Below are 19,789 nucleotides of genomic sequence, written 5' to 3' on the forward strand. Positions count from 1 at the left end.
TCCCTTTGGTGAGCTGGGGTCATCTGTGCCTGCTGTGTTCCCTCCCATCTTGTCCACCTCCAGCCTTCTCACAGGCGGGTCAGTCTCAGGATCAGAAAAGCCATGTCGCTGTGTAAGATGTCAGCTCAGCAACAACTGAAACATCCCTGTATTATCAACACTATTTTTGCACTGTTCCCAAACATAACCCATATCAGCTACTTTGAAGAAATGTAACTATCCCAGGCAAAACCTGTGCACTCCCTGGCTTGTCTATCCTGGTTTGCTGCAGACATATATAAGATGAGCTTGATCCAGAAAACAAGCAGGACAACGTAAAATTGTACACATTACAGACCTATTGTGTGAAGTGACACAGGCAGGAGACCAGAATAACCACAAGACCATGGCTGAAATGCAAAGAGTAAATTTATTTAATTAGCTTGCTAATCAGAGAAACCCAAAGCAATACATGGGTGGAGACAGAGAACTGAGGACACAGTACCATCAGGCTCAGCTCATCCTCACTGCCAGCGGGGCTGCTGTTTGCACCCATTTATCAAGGGCCACACATTGTTTACCTCCATGCTGTGATCTCCCTATGCTTTTCATGGTCTCTGAGCTTTGATCTCTCTCTCAACAGGGAGCTCAAGCATGACACTCAAGAATGCCTCCACTTCTCTGGTAAAACCTACATTATCTCCCCACAGAAATCTACTTTTCAAAACAGACAGAGGATAAACAGCAGTAGGCATAATATATGGTGTTTCCCAGACTGATATTTCCAGGCCTTGGCATTCTACTTTTAACCCTTTCCTCCCAACATTCCATCCCCACATTCAAGAGACCACCTATGCCTGGGCTGGAAGTGTAGGACAGGGTAATTTGCAGAGGCATTTAATGGAGCATATGGGGGGGGGAAAGGAGTAAACATATAATGCTCTAACGTAAAAGTCCCAGTCCTCCTGTTAGGGAATCAAACCACTCAGCTGGTCAGGCACCACCTTAGTCTATGTATGAAGTCTTGTCGATGTCAAATGTTCCTCTCAATGCAGCTGGTTCAGCATCACGTTGAAGCAGCACATCCTGTCAAATTCGGAGCAGTGTATGTAGTGCTGAGGAGGTGTCTCTGCAGCAACTGGACTGGTGAGATTCCCAGGTGTAGTGCAGGTACTTCCACATTCAGGGCAACAGTTGCCTTTGATGTCCAATTCAAACCTCAGGGAAAGAGATACTTCAGGTCCTCTCTATTTGCCACATGGAGAAGAAATGGAAAAAGTTACTCCACACAAGTATTTACACAGGAATCCTGCAGAAATGTATCCAGAGTATGTGCATGTCGTATAAGTTTACAAAGCATGATGAGCCAGCCCGTGGTAAGGAAGGAAAATGGGAGTGTCACCACCTTCCAGTAATACACACGCTGTTGCCCCAGCTCCCTCAGCTAAAATTACTCCAGGCCTGGTAGCTTGAGATGGGCCAATTGCCCACACAGGTTTGAGCTTTGTCAGACTGAACTTGAATTTGGTGGGGGGTTTGTGGCACCAATAACAGAATTCCAGCATTGTCCTCCTTAGATAAGGCCCAGATACTTGTCAAAGATACCTGAAATACAAGAACTCAAGAATCTGATAGTAACAGAGGCTGTAGCATAAGGGGATAAACTGGAGTACAGGTCACTTGCCTACCCATGAATGAGGATGGGGATGTGCACAGTCACACTATCTTGGCCTATGATTCTTTCAGTTTCTTGCAATGCCCAAATTGCAGCTAGAATTTTGTTTTTCATTTGGGTATAATGCGTAGCAGAGCCTTATAATGCTTTAGACTGAAATGCTATGGGTTCTTTCTGATTTTTAGGCCCTCTTGTCTGCCACAATCCTACCTATGTCATCTAGAATTGCTCCTCCTAACTCAAAAGGATGTCCTTGCCTAAGGCTGTACAATTGTGCAGGCTCAATCAAAGCATTCTTGCAGGCATCAAAGGGTTCTGGTTGTTACTTGTCCCATTGCCAAACAACTTTCTTTCTGCAGAGAGTGCAGTAACACTGCCAGGGGTGGAATAAAACTTCTCCAGTACCCTTAAAGGCCCAGGAAAGTTTGCAGTTGTTTCAGTGTAGTTGATACATGTAATTGTTGGACTGTTTGCTGTACCATGTTCAGTGTTTCTCTAGGCTACCCATGCCAAACTATTCCCAAAAATTGCACAGTAGTACTAGGGCCCTGTATTTCCTTTGGAATAACTGCCCAGCCTCAGTCCTGTAAGTGGGCTTTCAGCAATTCAGCAACTGCCTCAATTTCTTGTTGTGCCTGTGCCCTAATCAATAGATCATCAATATAATGGTGAACAGCAATAGCACCCAACAAGAGCTGATACATGAGCTGTCACCATTTGGTGGCAAATGGAGAGACTGTATTTATATAACAGAGGTAATACCTGAAAAGTATATTGCTTTTGCTGCCACGTAAAGGCAAACTGGTCCTGGCTTTCTGAAGCAATGGCTCTTGAAAAAAAGTATTAACAAGGTCCATTACCACCTTCCAGGGCTGTAGATTTTTGCTGATTTTTTTCCTCTGGTACTGTAACTGCAAGTCGGGGTGTCTTTATCAACAGTAATCAACAGTGATTCTTCAAGTAGCATCTGATTTTCAAACAGGCCAAATGGGGTTGTTGAAAGTAGTCATGGTTTCTGTAATGATTTACACTCGGAGTGCCTGAATTGTTTGAGTTGTTTCCTCTTACCCCCCTGGAATGCAATACTGCTTTACGTTCACCACCTTGGCAGGTGCTGGCAGCACAACAGGGTCCCACTTCAGGAACCCACACAGAACAGTTACGGATCAAGTGGCAAATCCTGCTTGAGGAGTCCCAAAACAAAAACGACCATTCAGTGCTTCAACGGTTCGCCCTGCCAGCACATCAATGCCCAAGATATATTCTTTTATTGGGGCAATTAACACCTTCATGACAAATGGGGTGGTGTATCCTACCATTAAAATAACTGTGCTCTGAGGGTGGGAGTGGAACTGCTCCCCAAGCTGCAGATGTGGGCAGTCTCTTCATTAGGAGCAACATCACTGTGTGATACAGTAACTTCTGCGCCTGTATCCACCAGAGCTGGCACATGCAAAGTTCCTGCAGGTGGTCACTCCACAGTCAAGAGGAACATAGAGGTGTTGGTCCTGCTCCCAGTGAGAGGCTACAGTGGCAGCAATCTGGGGGGACCTGCAAACCCACTGTTTCCACATCTGCCAGGAGTTCTGGTGCTCAGAAGTGGCAGGAGGGATGTTGGGGGGATTTTTTTCTTTTCACAGGCACTAACCTTTGCCAACAGTGAAACATTTCTGATGTTGTGATTCCATCTATTTCTGACTGTGGAACATTGGCTTGCACAAGATCATTCGACATTTGTTTCCTACTCACCTGTGAGGTGACTCTTTCTGGCTTTGCCAGTTGATTTTCTCTCCCTATCCAAACAGCTGGCTCTGAGATCACGGCCCCAGTACCCCTCAGGGCATTTGTTAAGGCACTTTTGTCATCACTAGCATTCATGACTGTTGATATAATCAGTGGTTTCAATTTATCAGGAGCCCCTTCACAAACTGAATTTTGTTATTTCTCATAACTGCTGCTCCGTCTGGATCAGATCCCGTGCTCTGGGCCTGAGCTGCCCCATCTGCCACAGTGAACCAACACCTTCTTCCATGTTGCACCAGATCCCAAAGGACAACACTGACTCAGCAGGATCTGCATGTGCTGTTAAAGCTGCTGCATGTGGCCATTGATACAGCGTAGGGGCGACAATACCCCTGATATTTCATAGCTGAGCTCACCCCTGTTGGATTTGATTATTAGTGGCTATAGGAGTTAATAGATCTTTTTCACCCACTAATAAGTGAATAAAGACAGCACCACTGTCCCAAACTTATAAAACCTATGGTAATATGCTCTCCTTGCTCTTCTGTCAATAAGACTCTAAAAATTCCTATAACTCTTTTGGGGTATAGATCTGTGTGACCTGTACCACCCTGTCTGGCAGACCCTGCTGTCCCTCCATTTCTATGAGTGGTCATGTTTTTGCACTTTCTTATCTTGCAAGCCTACCTCAAACTCAATCTTAGAGTCCAAATATTTCCATCCCGCTTCTTGGCATCCCATGGAGGTTTCTAAATAAGACCATGGAGTTCAGAAGTTAAGACCTTACTTTTCACATACTTTGGCCCTCGTTTGGTGACAAAGTGTGCCACCAACCATGCTATAGTGCATTGCTGCTCACAACACCACTCCTTTGGAACAGTAAATGCTTCTCGCGTGAACTCCTTTGCAGCCTTTGGAGACCCAATTTCCTCTTTCAGCGCTCTCAGTGGCTCCATAAGGCCATAATCTCATGATCAAGAGTTCTAAGACTGGTAACTAACAACCATCACAATTTCCCTGCTAACTTGCGAGGGGACTTCCAGGCCACTTTCCACTTTAATCCAGACATAGCTAACGCAACTGTCTGTGGGGTCCCCACCTCCCCGGCACCTATTTAAGGCCAGGCCTCCATCAGAGCCATTGTCACTAGGAAAGTGCCTACAGGAGTCCAGCGCTCAGCTATGAGCCATTCAAAATGTGGGGAGTCACTGCCATGGCCTTGCCAATCCCAGACCTTTCCTGAGCCATGGCATGGCTGTTCATAGAGTCTGCTGACCATGCCAATTGTGTGAGTCAACTCAGGCAACCAGATGGACCAACCAAAAAAACATGGTTGAATGCAAAGACTAAATTTACTTTATTACCTCGCTAAGTGGAGGATCCTAAAGCAACACTCAGATCTCCTTGCCATTCTTCCAACTTAAATCATTTCCTCCCAACCCAAGAGATTTCTAATGAGATAGAATTTCACAGAGGCATCACCCATGTGACAAGTGTGCTCAGCAATGGGCAGCACTGAGACTCTTTTGGAGACAGTTGAACTGACTCACTCACACAGGGCAGGAGCCACTGGACTGTTCTCACAGAGCCCAGCCCAGCAGCTTTCTCCCCCAGCTCCCAAATCTTGCCACATTTACACAAAACAGTGGGTCCAATGCAGAGTGAATGTCGACTGCAGCAGAGTGAAGCTGACAATGAAGCAAGTCCTGATGGTGAGACCGGTTATACTCTCATGGAGCTGCACATTCTCTCTGCAGAAGGATCTGGACAGGCTGGATACATTGTCCGATCCAGCAGGGTGATGTTCTACAAGACCATATGTCAGGTCCTACACTTTGGCCACAATAACCCCCTGCAGCTCTACAGGCTGGGGGCAGAGCACTTGGAGAGAGGCCCAGTGGAAGAGGACTTGGGGCTGCTGGTGGATATGGCTGAACATGAGCCACAGTGTGCTCAGGTGGGCAAGAAGGCCGAGGGCATCCTGGTCTGTATCAGGAATAGTGTCCAGCAGGAGCAGGGCAGTGACTGTGCCTGTCTACTGTGCACTGGTGAGGTCACACCTCGAGTGCTGTGTCCAGTTCTGGGCCCCTCAGCTGAGGAAGGACATTGAGGTGCTGGAGTGAGTCCAGAGAAGGGCAATGGAGCTGGTGAAGTGCCTAGAGGGTATATCCTGTGAGGGGAGGCTGAGGGAGCTGGGGGGGTTTAGCCTGCAGAAGAGGAGGCTCAGGGGAGACCTCCTCACTCTCTACAACTCTTTGAAAGGAGGTTGTAGCCAGGTGGGGGTGGGTCTCTTCCCCAGGCAACCAGCAGAGTTCAGGCTGCTCAGGGAAAAAGTAAACAAGGTGTTTCAAAGTCATGATGGGTTGATCTTGGCAAACGGTCTGGTGCCCATGAAGAGATTCTATCACTGCCCATCCTCAGCTGGGTGAGGGCAGAAAATACAATGCCAAGGTGAGGGGTCAAAGTAAAGTCAGGGGAAACAATCAGCAATTATGATTCATCTGGGGGAATCAAATTTAATTTATTTTCAATTACCCATAGACTAGGACAAAGACAAACAGCAATAAATCTAAATCCACATTGGCCCCCAGCCTTCCCTCTGCTTCGTTTCAGGTTCACTGCCAACTTCTACACCTTCTTCCCACCAGTGGCACAGGGGGAGAGGGAAAGGGGGTTGTGCTCAGCCCATTCTGGAAGTCTCTGTACTCCTTCCTGCCACTCTGCTCCCCTGCTCCACTGTGGGTCCCCTGCTACAGGGTGGGTCATTTCCAAAGGGTGCAGTTCTTCAGGAACAAAATGCTCCAAAGTTACTCCTTGACAGGGTAACGGGTCCTGGCAGTAGGACCTGCTCCTTTGTGGGCTTCTCTCCACAGCAGTGGATATTCCTGCCTGGATTCTTTTCTAGTGCAGGCTTTTCACAACACCACAGCTTTCTTCATGGTACACCCACCTACAAAGGGCACTATAGAACAGCTGATTCCACTCAGCTCTTTTGTGTGGCTGATCCCAATCCTGACGTGAAACATCCCAACCCTGCCTGTCTGGACACAAGCTGGGCAGAACAGTCAATGTAAGGGAGGTGTAGGAAGGGATGAGGTTGTGGGCTGTGTTTAGGTATTGCAGTTACCTATACCCACTCATACCATATTTTGGACACAACTTCTCTTTTGGTGTGGTCTTTGTAGTGGGTTAGCCAGGGATGGGTCTGTGTGCTCTAAGGGAAAGATCACAAATGGAAATCCAATAACCCTAACCCTCTGCCTTCCTCCACCTTCTTCCTTGAGCTCAGTAGATGTGTTGCCAAAGAAAGAACGAGAACTCAGAGTCCCAGGCTTGGATGCAAAACAACTTTATTGAATCTAAAGAAGCAAAGGAGGTGGCTCACAGAGGGCACCAGCAGGAGCCCCAAAGATGCAGGGGGGGTGTCCCTCTGCCTGGGCTGCAGAGGTAGGGAGGCCAAAAGGTCCCCAGGAGGGTGGCATTGGGTGCTGGTGACAGGAAAGGAAGGGAAGAGAGAGAAGAGAGGAGAAGAAGGAAACAAGAGCCATAAAGTCTAAATGCAATGTCCCAGCGTTGTGTTTTCAGTGCAGCAGCATGATGAGAGGTCTTGCAGGTTGTTGGCCAAGGAGGTTTGCAGGGGCTTTAGCAGGGGGGACATCTGCCACGGTAGCAGCTGGTGATGCAGGAGAGGTCAAAGCCCCCGGAGTTGATGGGCACTCCGTCAGAGCTGAGGATGCTGCCAACGGCAGCGGAGGGGGAGGATCCCACCACGGTGTTCTGTGGGAAGGAGCTGAGGATGGGCCCGGGCAGGGTCACCAGCACAGCCGGCGGCTCAATGACGACGGTGGAGCTCTGGCACTGCCTGACACAGCACTCATTGCAGCTGTTGGCCAGCGGGGTCGGGCCGCAGGGCTGGCAGCAAGGGTTGCAGGGCTGGCACTGCTGGCACTTCTCAGGGCACGACATGGCTGGAGCCTGGGGCTGCACCTGGCACACAGGGCAGGGAGGAAGCAGAGCACACGCACACCTCAGCAACAGCCGGCAAAGCACCACCAGGAAGCCAAGGCAGCTGCTGCTGCTTGGGGAGGGAGAGGCTCTGCAGGGGCCAACCAGGGAGCCTTTCCCTGAGCCCAGCAGGGCCTTCAGAGATCAGACAGGCCCAGGCTGCTCCTGCCTCAGCTGTAGGAAAACAGCCCCCTCAGCCCAGCCTCCGCCTCTGTCCCTAACAGGCGCTCTCCCCTCTGCCCACACGACCACCATCCCCGAGCACTCCCACAAGACCAAGGAGCAGGGATGGGCTGCAAAGCTCGACCCTGTGCTAGAGAGGGGGGAGGAGAAAGGGGCTTCCCACTCACCAGCTTGCTGAGGAGAAGGAGGTGACAGAAGGGGTTGAGAGAGCCACCAGTTGGGCTGGCTTTTATACTGGCCCCACAGTGCCTCAGGGCCCAAAGGCCGTGCTGCATAAGTGACAATTTTCCTGCATGATCCCAAGGAACGGAAACATCCCAGGGAATGAATGGTATGGCATGAGGTGGTCATTCCCACTACCCTGACTTTGCATTTCCTGGCCTACATCATCACTGTTCCCTCATGGACACTTCTGAGTGCAGGTCTGAGAGGTTCCAGGATTTCTGGGGGCAAGGATGCATCAGTATGGGCAGAAGTGATGACCTGAGTGTACAAGGGATACAGAAGAGGCAGGTGATGCCAGCCTGGGGCACTCTGGTGGATTTCTGTAATGCTTCCTGACTTCTGTAATTCCTGCTGGCAGGAAGGGTCCCAGCTGCTCCCAGCCCTCTATTCCTTGGCTCTTCTCCCAAAGTCCTCCCCTGAATGTGGGTCTTGCCCCGCTGGTCAAAACACTTTGGCTTCCTCCTGTGCCTGGACAGTCCCTGAGGCTCCTCTGGCACTGCTGCCTGAGCATCTGTGCTGCTCAGAGGCCCCCTCCCTGCTCTGGCAGGGAGCTCCCGGGCAGCTCCTCACTCCCATCCCTTCCCATCCCCTCTGCCCCCTGTGCTGATCCCCAGTAATGGGTGGGGGAGTGTGACTGTGCCCTGGAGCGTGTGAGTGTCTGCACATCCCTGTGCTTGTGCTCCCCTGGGAACACACCCCTGGCAGCCTCTGGCCTGCAGTGTCTCTCTGTGCACAGGGGAGAGCACTTGTGTGCAACCTGCTGTGTGAGTCCTTGGGCATGTTTGCTGTGTCTGTGCATCTGGGTTTGTCCTTGTGCTCCCTGGGCAGGTTGGGAATGTGTCAGTGCCTGTGGGGGTGTCCTCAGCTGTGTCTGAGCTCATGGCTGAGCCCAACCATTCCAAGGCCTGTAGTGACATCCCTGCTCAACAGTGCCGGGCACTGACACAGTCCCAGCTCCCCCTTTTCTGAGGAGAGCTCGTTACTGAAAAAGTGATATTTCTTTAAAAAGAGTCTATGCAGCCTTTGGTGAAGATGTGAAAAATATCTTTTAAGTTTAGCACAGTAGTGTTTGATCCCTATATTCATGGTTAATACTTAGCTTTGTACCACACAGTGCTTAGTACAAATGCCTGAGTTTGATGTGGCTTTGTGTTAACTCCCTCCATCTGTGACTTACAGTCTTGTGCCAGCAATCCCTTCCTTATTTCCCTATATCAGTGATTGATATGGACTCTCAGATGCCTTAGTTTTGAGAACAAGGATTGTGTGTCAGAACAAAGATTGATAAGAGAAGTTCGTTATGACCTGACCATGTCTTTGAGATACTCTCAAGGAGAGAGAACTCACTGGAACCATAAAAGGAAAACATGGGGAATGGGACATTCCCAAGAGATGACCAAAAACTCTCAAAAGACCCCTACAAATATCCATAAATGTCCACAAATATATTTAATGTAAATGCATAGATTTAGGAACTGTAATGAATATGTAATAAAAATTTGATGAATACGTGCTAGCTTTATGAATATAACCTGGTCTATTTGGTTGCTGGGTGTGCATGTTGTGTGGAGCTTTTCAGACTCACCCAGCAGGGTGTCGACTCTAACCTAACAGACTGGTTCATGAGCTTATTTACTGGTTTTTGGTGACAACTGGAGAGGGTCACAGCACTCAGGTCTCACCAAGGAGAATCCTGACCCCAGGCCATCACTCCTCATGCTACCTGCAGGCAGCCTTGGGGCACGGAGCTGTTTCCCAGGGTCCCTGCTCCTGTCTCATGGAGAAGCCATGGCTGGGATCAGAGGTGAACTCTGGCACAGCTCAGGGGAGTCCTTGGGTGATGAGCCAAAGCCTGGAGGCATTTGAGTAGCTGGGAATTTTCCTGTCAGCAGGACCAGAGTGCCCCAGGCTGGAATCACCTGCCTCTTCTGTATCCCCTGTGCACTCAGGTCATCACTTCTGCCCATACTGACGCATCCTTGCCCCCAGAAATCCTGAAACCTCTCAGACCTGCACTCAGAAGTGTCCATGAGGGAACGGTGATGATGTAGGCCAGGAAATGCAAAGTCAGGGTAGTGGGAATGACCACCTCATGCCATACCATTCATTCCCTGGGATGTTTCCGTTCCTTGGGATCATGCAGGAAAATTGTCACTTATGCAGCACGGCCTTTGGGCCCTGAGGCACTGTGGGGCCAGTATAAAAGCCAGCCCAACTGGTGGCTCTCTCAACCCCTTCTGTCACCTCCTTCTCCTCAGCAAGCCGGTGAGTGGGAAGCCCCTTTCTCCTCCCCCCTCTCTAGCACAGGGTCGAGCTTTGCAGCCCATCCCTGCTCCTTGGTCTTGTGGGAGTGCTCGGGGATGGTGGTCGTGTGGGCAGAGGGGAGAGCGTCTGTTAGGGACAGAGGCGGAGGCTGGGCTGAGGGGGCTGTTTTCCTACAGCTGAGGCAGGAGCAGCCTGGGCCTGTCTGATCTCTGAAGGCCCTGCTGGGCTCAGGGAAAGGCTCCCTGGTTGGCCCCTGCAGAGCCTCTCCCTCCCCAAGCAGCAGCAGCTGCCTTGGCTTCCTGGTGGTGCTTTGCCGGCTGTTGCTGAGGTGTGCGTGTGCTCTGCTTCCTCCCTGCCCTGTGTGCCAGGTGCAGCCCCAGGCTCCAGCCATGTCGTGCCCTGAGAAGTGCCAGCAGTGCCAGCCCTGCAACCCTTGCTGCCAGCCCTGCGGCCCGACCCCGCTGGCCAACAGCTGCAATGAGTGCTGTGTCAGGCAGTGCCAGAGCTCCACCGTCGTCATTGAGCCGCCGGCTGTGCTGGTGACCCTGCCCGGGCCCATCCTCAGCTCCTTCCCACAGAACACCGTGGTGGGATCCTCCACCTCCGCTGCCGTTGGCAGCATCCTCAGCTCTGACGGAGTGCCCATCAACTCCGGGGGCTTTGACCTCTCCTGCATCACCAGCTGCTACCGTGGCAGATGTCCCCCCTGCTAAAGCCCCTGCAAACCTCCTTGGCCAACAACCTGCAAGACCTCTCATCATGCTGCTGCACTGAAAACACAACGCTGGGACATTGCATTTAGACTTTATGGCTCTTGTTTCCTTCTTCTCCTCTCTTCTCTCTCTTCCCTTCCTTTCCTGTCACCAGCACCCAATGCCACCCTCCTGGGGACCTTTTGGCCTCCCTGCCTCTGCAGCCCAGGCAGAGGGACACCCCCCCTGCATCTTCGGGGCTGCTGCTGGTGCCCTCTGTGAGCCACCTCCTTTGCTTCTTTAGACTCAATAAAGGTTTTTTGCATCCAAACCGTGGCCTCTAAGTCTTCTATTGTCTGGCAACTCTTCCACTGAGCTCAGGGTTAAAGAGTGGAGGAAGAGAGGATGGGACTCACTGCAGTTGATTTTCCTTTGTGCCCTTTCCCTTGGAGCTCACAAACACATTCCTTGGGACTCCACAGCAAAGACCATCAGGCAGAAGATGGCTCCAAGAAGTGTTAGGAGTGGAAATGGGAAACAGCAATGCCTGGACACAGCCCACAACCTCATCCCTTCCTACACCTCCCTTACATTGACTGTTCTGCCCAGCTCGTGTCCAGACAGGCAGGGCTTGGGGACTTCACGTGTCAGGATTGGGATCAACTATTTTATGGAGCCCTTTGTAGGTGGATGTACCATGAAGAAAGCTGTGGTACTGTGAAAAGCCTGCACTAGAAAAGAATCCTGGCAGGAATATCCACTGCAGTGGAGAAAAGCCCACAATGGAGCAGGTCCTACTGCCAGGACCTGTTACCCTGTCAAGGAGTAACTTTGGAGCATTTTGTTCCTGAAGAACTGCACCCTTTGGAAATGACCCACCCTGTAGCAGGGGACCCACAGTGGAGCAGGGGAACAGAGTGGCAGGAAGGAGTGCAGAGACTTCCAGAATGGGCTCAACCCTTTCCCTCTCCTCCTCTGCCACTGGTGGGGAAGAAGGTAGAGAAGCTGGCAGTGAAGTTGAAACCAGGAAGAAGGAAGGCTGGGGCAAAGGTGGGGAGAGATTTGTTATTATTTCTCTTTTTCCTTGTCTATGTGTACGTGGCAATAAATTAAATGTATTTCCCCAAGACAAGTCTGTTCTTCCTGGTACAAGAATTACTGAGTATTTCCCCAGCCTTTCCTGTGACCCCTCACCTTTGTGAAGTATTTTCTCCCATCGCCCAGTTGAGGAGAGGCAGTCAGAATGTCTTTATGGGCACCAGACCATTTGCCAAGATCAACCTACCATGACATTGAAAGATCATCAGGTCCAATCTTGTATGGGAAAGGGAGCTTAGATGAGATTATCAACCACCCTTCGCAATTACTCCTTGAAATCTTCCAGTGATGGGACCTCTCCCTGCGGAGATTTTTCCAGGAAATCATTTTTATTACTGTTAAAATGTATCTCCTGTGTACACATGAAATCTCTCCTGGTGCAACTTTTATTTATTGGCCCCTGTGGCTCTGCTCCATACGGCTCCTTGTGATGAAAGAGCCTCTTTGCAGCAACACTGTAAAGACTCGAAAACTGTTTGAGGTTGGCCCAAACCTCCTGCTCTCCAGAGAGATAAGGTTGTACCTCATCACCTACACACAAAAGTGGTAGTAGACTTGATCTCCATAAACAAAATCCATGAGGAAGGACACATCCAGGAAAGTGTTGATTGCTCCATGCAGCAATGAGGAGGCCATTCCCCATCAGGGTTACAAGGTACATGCAGAAGATATTGGCTCATGGGGACATGTGCCCACCTTGGGAGGTCTGGGGCCAGCAGGGGAATGAAATCAGTTACAGGTGCCTTGTTCTCCTTTGCTGTGACCCAAAGCAAGATAAGAAGGAATCAACTGCCCAGACAAGAATGCAGGAACAGAGCTCTGGTGGGGTTGGTCTGTGATTTTTGTTGCTGTCAGAGGGACAAACCAGTCCCTGTTGCCAACTCACTGAATTCATCTCCCGTGGAGGTAGGTCTGACCACACCTAGACTCAGGTATAGCTGGTAGACCAGAGCAAAGAGAACCTGCGAGACACCTGATCACCAGTTCTGCTTTGCTGACGTTGACCACTGCCATGAAGTGGCCGATTCCTGTTACAAGTCATTGCTGGGGTGGTCATTTCCACGTGCACTGGCTTCTTCATTGCCTCTTTCCTAATTGTCCAATTCAAAAGCCCAAGGCTCCTGTCCGCTGTAGAGTCATGGCTTCACATGTGTTGGAAAAGACCTTTAACATCAACGAGTCTAACCACAAACCTATCACTGTCCACACCACCAGTTACTGATGTACCCATGTGCCACATTTACACATCTTTTAAATCCCTCCAGGGATGGTGTTTCCCATCCAATATCCACATCTCTGCAGAGCCTGTTCCAGCACTTGATAAATATTTCTGCACAAAATTTTTTTCCTAAAATCCAAACTAAATCTCCGCTGACTCAGCTTGAGGCCATTTCCTATGACATGGGAGAAGATAATGGCTCTCATCTTGTTATGACCTCCTTCTCTGTATTGGTAGAGTGCTAAAGTCTCCCCTGAGGCTGCTTTTCTCCAGGCTAAATAAATCCACTTCCCTCTCTAATGCAGACATTTCATCACATGTGATTGGGAAGAGGAGAGAATGCCAGGTGAGAGCTGCCTTTGTCTGTGCCCAAGGGAACTGAGCTATACTGGGACACCCAGTGAGCTGAGGATCTCTCTGTAGCCTGACATGGAAATGGATGGAAATCTGTCCCTTCTGGGTTTGATGAATTCCTGAGAAAATGCTGGGTGACCATCACAGACAGTTCAAAAGACGCATCTTTAGACAAATCACTCGGATCCCTCTCCAGAGAAACAAAGGAAGGTGGTGGGAATGGCCTTACTTCCCCATCCCATGCAGAGAGCAATTGACTCTCCACATGAAAAAGTGACCAGGTACAGCTCTCCAGTTCCCACAGGAGGGCAGGTGCTCTGACCAACAATGAGATGTGCTCACTGTAAGGTCAGACCACTTGGCCAAGGATGCCAAATCCCACTGCACTCAGTGCCAGCAATGAACATGTTGTCTCCCAGTTGCTTCCTTGAACGTGCTGGTCCCTCTTTCCATTGCCAGGGACTTTAAGGATCAAACAAGATCCTCATGTCCAGGTTCCTACTGCTCCAATCCCCAAATCTCCTACTCATCCATAGCAAAGATCAAGCTCTGAAACTGGGCTGCCCCTCACTAGACTGTAGCCACCAGTCCCAAAGATTCCCAGTGGCTGGAGTGAACACCAGGGTTCAAAGTCCAACAGCAGCCCAGGTTTGGTGGCCCCTAAAACAAAAACCCCTGGAACCACCTGCCTGCACTGGATCGATTACGCACTAAATACATGTCTTCTGTCCACACTGGTGCATCCTTGGGTAATGAGCCAAAGACTGGAGGACTGGGAGCACATTTAGCCCTTCCTATCATCTGGAATCAAAAAAACCCATGAGACTGCCCCAGGCTGGAATCACCTGTCATCTCTGGATGCCTTTGGCACTTACTCCATGACTTCTGCCCACAGTGGCTCATTCTCTCCCCCAGAAATCCTGCAAATCAAAAATGGCCATGAGGGAACGGTGATGATGTAAGTCTGGAAATGCAAAGTCAGAGTAGTGGGAATGACCACCTCATGCCATACCATTCATTCCCTGGGATGTTTCCGTTCCTTGGGATCATGCAGGAAAATTGTCACTTATGCAGCACGGCCTTTGGGCCCTGAGGCACTGTGGGGCCAGTATAAAAGCCAGCCCAACTGGTGGCTCTCTCAACCCCTTCTGTCACCTCCTTCTCCTCAGCAAGCCGGTGAGTGGGAAGCCCCTTTCTCCTCCCCCCTCTCTAGCACAGGGTCGAGCTTTGCAGCCCATCCCTGCTCCTTGGTCTTGTGGGAGTGCTCGGGGATGGTGGTCGTGTGGGCAGAGGGGAGAGCGTCTGTTAGGGACAGAGGCGGAGGCTGGGCTGAGGGGGCTGTTTTCCTACAGCTGAGGCAGGAGCAGCCTGGGCCTGTCTGATCTCTGAAGGCCCTGCTGGGCTCAGGGAAAGGCTCCCTGGTTGGCCCCTGCAGAGCCTCTCCCTCCCCAAGCAGCAGCAGCTGCCTTGGCTTCCTGGTGGTGCTTTGCCGGCTGTTGCTGAGGTGTGCGTGTGCTCTGCTTCCTCCCTGCCCTGTGTGCCAGGTGCAGCCCCAGGCTCCAGCCATGTCGTGCCCTGAGAAGTGCCAGCAGTGCCAGCCCTGCAACCCTTGCTGCCAGCCCTGCGGCCCGACCCCGCTGGCCAACAGCTGCAATGAGTGCTGTGTCAGGCAGTGCCAGAGCTCCACCGTCGTCATTGAGCCGCCGGCTGTGCTGGTGACCCTGCCCGGGCCCATCCTCAGCTCCTTCCCACAGAACACCGTGGTGGGATCCTCCACCTCCGCTGCCGTTGGCAGCATCCTCAGCTCTGACGGAGTGCCCATCAACTCCGGGGGCTTTGACCTCTCCTGCATCACCAGCTGCTACCGTGGCAGATGTCCCCCCTGCTAAAGCCCCTGCAAACCTCCTTGGTCAACAACCTGCAAGACCTCTCATCATGCTGCTGCACTGAAAACACAATGCTGGGACATTGCATTTAGACTTTATGGCTCTTGTTTCCTTCTTCTCCTCTCTTCTCTCTCTTCCCTTCCTTTCCTGTCACCACCACCCAATGCCACCCTCCTGGGGACCTTTTGACCTCCCTGCCTCTGCAGCCCAGACAGAGGGACAACCCGCTTTCATCTTAGTGGCTGTTGCTGGTGCCCTCTGTGAGCCACCCCCTTTGCTTCTTTAGACTCAATAAAGTTGCTTTGCATCCACGCTGGGGACTCTGAGTCTTCCTTCATTCTTTGGTAACTCTTCCATTGAGATCAGGGAAGAAGGTCGAAGAAGGCAGAGGGTTAGGGTTAGTGGATTTTCCTTTGGCCCTTTCCTCTTGGAGCTCACAAGTACATCCCTGGCTACTCCACAGCAAAGACCACACTAAAAGAGAAGGTGGGTCCAAAATATGGGAGGAGTGGGTATGGGCAACAGCAACGCCTGGGTACAGCCCACAACCTCATCCCTCATCCCTTCCTACACCTCCCTTACATTGACCATTCTGCCCAGCTTGTGTCCAGACAGGCAGGGTTTCCCAATCATGCACACTGCGTAATGAAGGCTATCCACTTACTCCACGTAGCATCGGTGGCATGATGCGTAGAGGGCACCTTCCCTTTGAACATCCAACTCAGGACTGGTAGTCGGGGTGCTAGGAGGAGCTGTGTTTCAGTGTCAACCACTTTTGAGGCTGCTTGTATGCCTTCATAGGCTGCCAGAATTTCCTTTTCCACAGGAGCGGAATTTCCTTTTCCTTTTCCACAGTGGCTTCAGAACCCCTGTAGCTTCGGCTCCAGAAGCCAAGTGGTCGCCCTCGCATCTCACCAGGTACCTTTTGCCAGAGGCTCCAGGAAGGAACTTTATCTCCAGCTGCAGTATAAAGTACGTTCTTCATGTCTGGTCCTGTCCGAACTGGTCCAAGAGCCACGGCATGTGCAATCTCTTGTTTGATCTGTTTAAATGCCTGCTGCTGTTCAGGACCCCATTGAAAGGTATTCTTTTTACGGGTCACAAAGTGAAGAGGGCTCACAATCTGGCTATACTCAGGGATGTGCATTCTCCAGAAGCCTATGGCCCCCAGGAAAGCTTGTGTCTCCTTTTTGTTGGACGGCGGAGCCATGGCTACAATCTTATTGATGACATCTGTTGGTATCTGATGCCGTCCATCTTACCATTTCACCCCTAGGAACTGGATCTCTCTGGCAGGTCCCTTGACCTTATTCTTCTTGATGGCGAAACCGGCATCGAGGAGAATCTGGATGATTTCCTCTCCTTTCTTGAAAACTTCTTCTGCTATGTCTCCCCATACAATGATGTCATCAATGTACTGGATGTGTTCTGGGGCCTTGCCCTTCTCTAGTGTGGCCTGAATCAGTCCATGGCAGATGGTTGGACTGTGCTTCCACCCCTGGGGCAGTCGGTTCCACGTGTACTGCACACCTCTCCACATGAAAGCAAACTGTGGCCTGCACTCTGCCGCTGAGGGAATGGAGAAAAACGCGTTGGCGATGTCGATGGTGACGTACCACTTTGCTGTCTTGGACTCCAGCTCGTACTGGAGCTCCAACATGTCTGGCACAGCAGCACTCAATGGTGGTGTGACTTCATTCAAGCCATGATAATCCACAGTCAGTCTCCATTCGCCATCGGACTTACATACGGGCCAGATGGGGCTGTTGAAGGGTGAGTGTGTTCTACTAACCACCACTTGGCTTTCCAACTTGCAGATCATCTTATGTATGGGAATCACAGCATCTCGATTAGTCCGGTACTGTCGCCTATGCACTGTCTTAGTGGCTGTTGGCACTCGCTGGTCCTCGACTTGCAGCAATCCTACAACAGAAGGATCTTCTGAGAAGCCGGGCAGGGCAGATAATCTTTTGGATTCCTCTTCAACCACCTCGGCTATACCAAAAGCCCATCGGTACCCCTTCGGGTCCTTGAAGTATCCTCTTCTGAGGTAATCCATGCCAAGAATGCAAGGGGTTTCTGACCCCGTCACAATGGGATGCTTTTCCCATTGGTCTCCTGTCAAGCTTATTTTGACCTCTACCACCGACAGCTCTTGAGACCCTCCTGTCACCCCAGAAATTGAAACAGTCTCTGTGCTCACATGTCCTGAGGGCATTAACGTACACTGTGCGCCAGTATCTATTAACGCTTGGTATCTCTGAGGATCCGATGTGCCAGGCCATCGAACCCACACAGTCCAGTGAACTCTGTTATCTTTCTCGTCCCTCTCCTTCTCCTGGTAGAAGGCAGAGCCCCTCTATTGGTTCTGGTTGCAGCATTCACCATTGGATCTTTGCTTCGGCTTGTCAGAGGCTTTCTTGTCATCCTGGAAACGGACTCCAGTCTTCCTACATCTGGGAGATCTCAGTTCTCTTTCAAAGAAATCTGCATCTACTACATAGACAACTTTCTTATCATCTTCCTTGCATTTTAGTTCTCTCACTCTGGTCTCAAGTCTGGAAGTAGATTCACCATCCCACTTCCTCATGTTTTCTCCGTGGGCGCGCAGATAGGACCACAGTTCACTGTGCTTAGATCTACGGAAGGAGATCGCGAGCGGGACCGGGACCAAGATCGAGATTGTGGTCGAGACCGTTCTGCTGATCTGTCTCTGTAGCGTCTGTCCCTGTGGTCTCCGTAGTCATCCTCATATTCAGAGCGCCCATAAGGCTCCTCTCTCTCAGGTGTTCATCTGTAATTAGAATCAAAATAGTCTAGAAAACTCATTCCTAGATTCTACTGCTTCTTCTAGATGTCGTAACACCGTACACAGAGTGCCCACAAGTGTTTCTTGCGTGTTTGGAAGTATTATTCCTGCCAAGGTATGAACGTATGATGCAGGAGCACCCTGGATTATCTTTTTCCACATGGGCATTGTGCAAGTGACACCCTCTGGGTCATCAGTGATGAGATCATACTGAGAGTCATCATACATAATTTCCAACAATGTCAATTCTCTTAGGTACTGGATGGTGTCTTCTACCTTGGTCCACTTCCTTGCGGGGCATGTTAAATAGGCTTTAAATGGAAACCTTTGTCTCGCACTTAAGACAAGTCACGCCCAAAGACTGAGGTCGGGTCTCGCCTCTGCAATTAAACGATCAAGTTCACGGTTTCCGGAGATGGATGCTAGTTGTTCTACTTCAGTCGTTGATAACAGGTGAGCTCGAGCCCCACGGTCTCAGCATCGGAGCAACCACGCTAGAATTCGCTAACCAGGCCGATGAGTGTAATCTTTGTAAGTCCCAGGGTTCTGCTGGGGTCATTAACCGCAAAACTGCAGTTTCCGCTTTCGGGGGTGATAATCCTTGTGGAGGTAGAAATTTGACACTGGTATCAGTATAGGTTCCTGCCCCATTATCTTCTGACTTGCTTTGATCTCCATCTGGTTGTAGGCTTACACTGTCGGGCACCGATATCCACGACTTCCTTGTCACTACAGGGGCAAGAGGTATCTCAGGTTATGTAGTCTGAGTTCCGCTTTCAGTGGATGTAGTAGAGGTGGTGCTGGTCTCAGGTGGCATGATTTGAGTTTCCGCCTCAGCCTTAGCCTTCCGAGCATAGTCCACAGGGTTGTGGCTTTCTTCATGGTACACCCAACAACAAAGGGTTCCATAGAACAGCTGATCCCAAAAAGATCTTTCGTGTGGTTGATCCCAATCCTGACATGTGAAACCCCCAAGCCCTGCCTGTCTGGACACAAACTGGACAGAACAGTCAATGTAAGGGAGGTGTAGGAAGGGATGAGGTTGTGGGCTGTGTCCAGGCATTGCTGTTGCCCGTATCCACACCTGACACTTCTCTGAGTCGTTTTCTCCCCCATGGTCATTGCTGTGGGGTAACCAGGGATGTCTTTGTGAGCTCCAAGGGAAAGGGCACAAAGGAAAATCAACTGCAGTGAGTCCCACCCTCTGCTTCCTCCACTCTTTAACCCGGAGCTCAGTGGAAGAGTTGCCAGACAATAGAAGACTTAGAGGTCATGGTTTGGATGCAAAAAACCTTTATTGAGTCTAAAGAAGCAAAGGAGGTGGCTCACAGAGGGCACCAGCAGCAGCCCCAAAGATGCAGGGGGGGTGTCCCTCTGCCTGGGCTGCAGAGGCAGGGAGGCCAAAAGGTCCCCAGGAGGGTGGCATTGGGTGCTGGTGACAGGAAAGGAAGGGAGAGAGAGAAGAGAGGAGAAGGAAACAAGAGCCATAAAGTCTAAATGCAATGCCCCAGCGTTGTGTTTTCAGTGCAGCAGCATGATGAGAGGTCTTGCAGGTTGTTGGCCAAGGAGGTTTGCAGGGGCTTTAGCAGGGGGGACATCTGCCACGGTAGCAGCTGGTGATGCAGGAGAGGTCAAAGCCCCCGGAGTTGATGGGCA

The 19,789-nt window shown here is 50.7% G+C and overlaps 3 protein-coding genes across 3 annotated transcripts; 2 read left to right on the forward strand and 1 right to left on the reverse strand.

The window, feature by feature from the left end:
* Nucleotides 1–6,949: 6,949 nt before the first annotated feature.
* LOC103758077 (feather keratin Cos2-2) lies at nt 6,950–7,363 on the reverse strand. Its single transcript, XM_029963233.1, has one exon. The coding sequence runs from the start codon at nt 7,361–7,363 to the stop codon at nt 7,040–7,042; it is 324 nt and encodes a 107-aa protein (XP_029819093.1). The 3' UTR covers nt 6,950–7,039.
* A 2,679-nt stretch (nt 7,364–10,042) lies between these two features.
* LOC108643817 (feather keratin Cos2-2-like) lies at nt 10,043–10,878 on the forward strand. The gene is made up of 2 exons (XM_018088103.2): nt 10,043–10,075; nt 10,444–10,878. Exon 2 carries the CDS (start codon nt 10,465–10,467, stop codon nt 10,786–10,788), a length of 324 nt encoding a protein of 107 aa, XP_017943592.2. The 5' UTR covers nt 10,043–10,075; nt 10,444–10,464; the 3' UTR covers nt 10,789–10,878.
* A 3,703-nt stretch (nt 10,879–14,581) lies between these two features.
* LOC108643136 (feather keratin Cos2-2-like) lies at nt 14,582–15,327 on the forward strand. The gene is made up of 2 exons (XM_018087498.1): nt 14,582–14,614; nt 14,983–15,327. Exon 2 carries the CDS (start codon nt 15,004–15,006, stop codon nt 15,325–15,327), a length of 324 nt encoding a protein of 107 aa, XP_017942987.1. The 5' UTR covers nt 14,582–14,614; nt 14,983–15,003.
* The last annotated feature ends 4,462 nt before the right edge of the window (nt 15,328–19,789 follow it).

Source organism: Manacus vitellinus, unplaced genomic scaffold (genome assembly GCF_001715985.3).
Source record: "Manacus vitellinus isolate BGI_N305 unplaced genomic scaffold, ASM171598v3 scaffold_100_pilon, whole genome shotgun sequence".
In the NCBI taxonomy this organism is placed as follows: domain Eukaryota; kingdom Metazoa; phylum Chordata; class Aves; order Passeriformes; family Pipridae; genus Manacus; species Manacus vitellinus.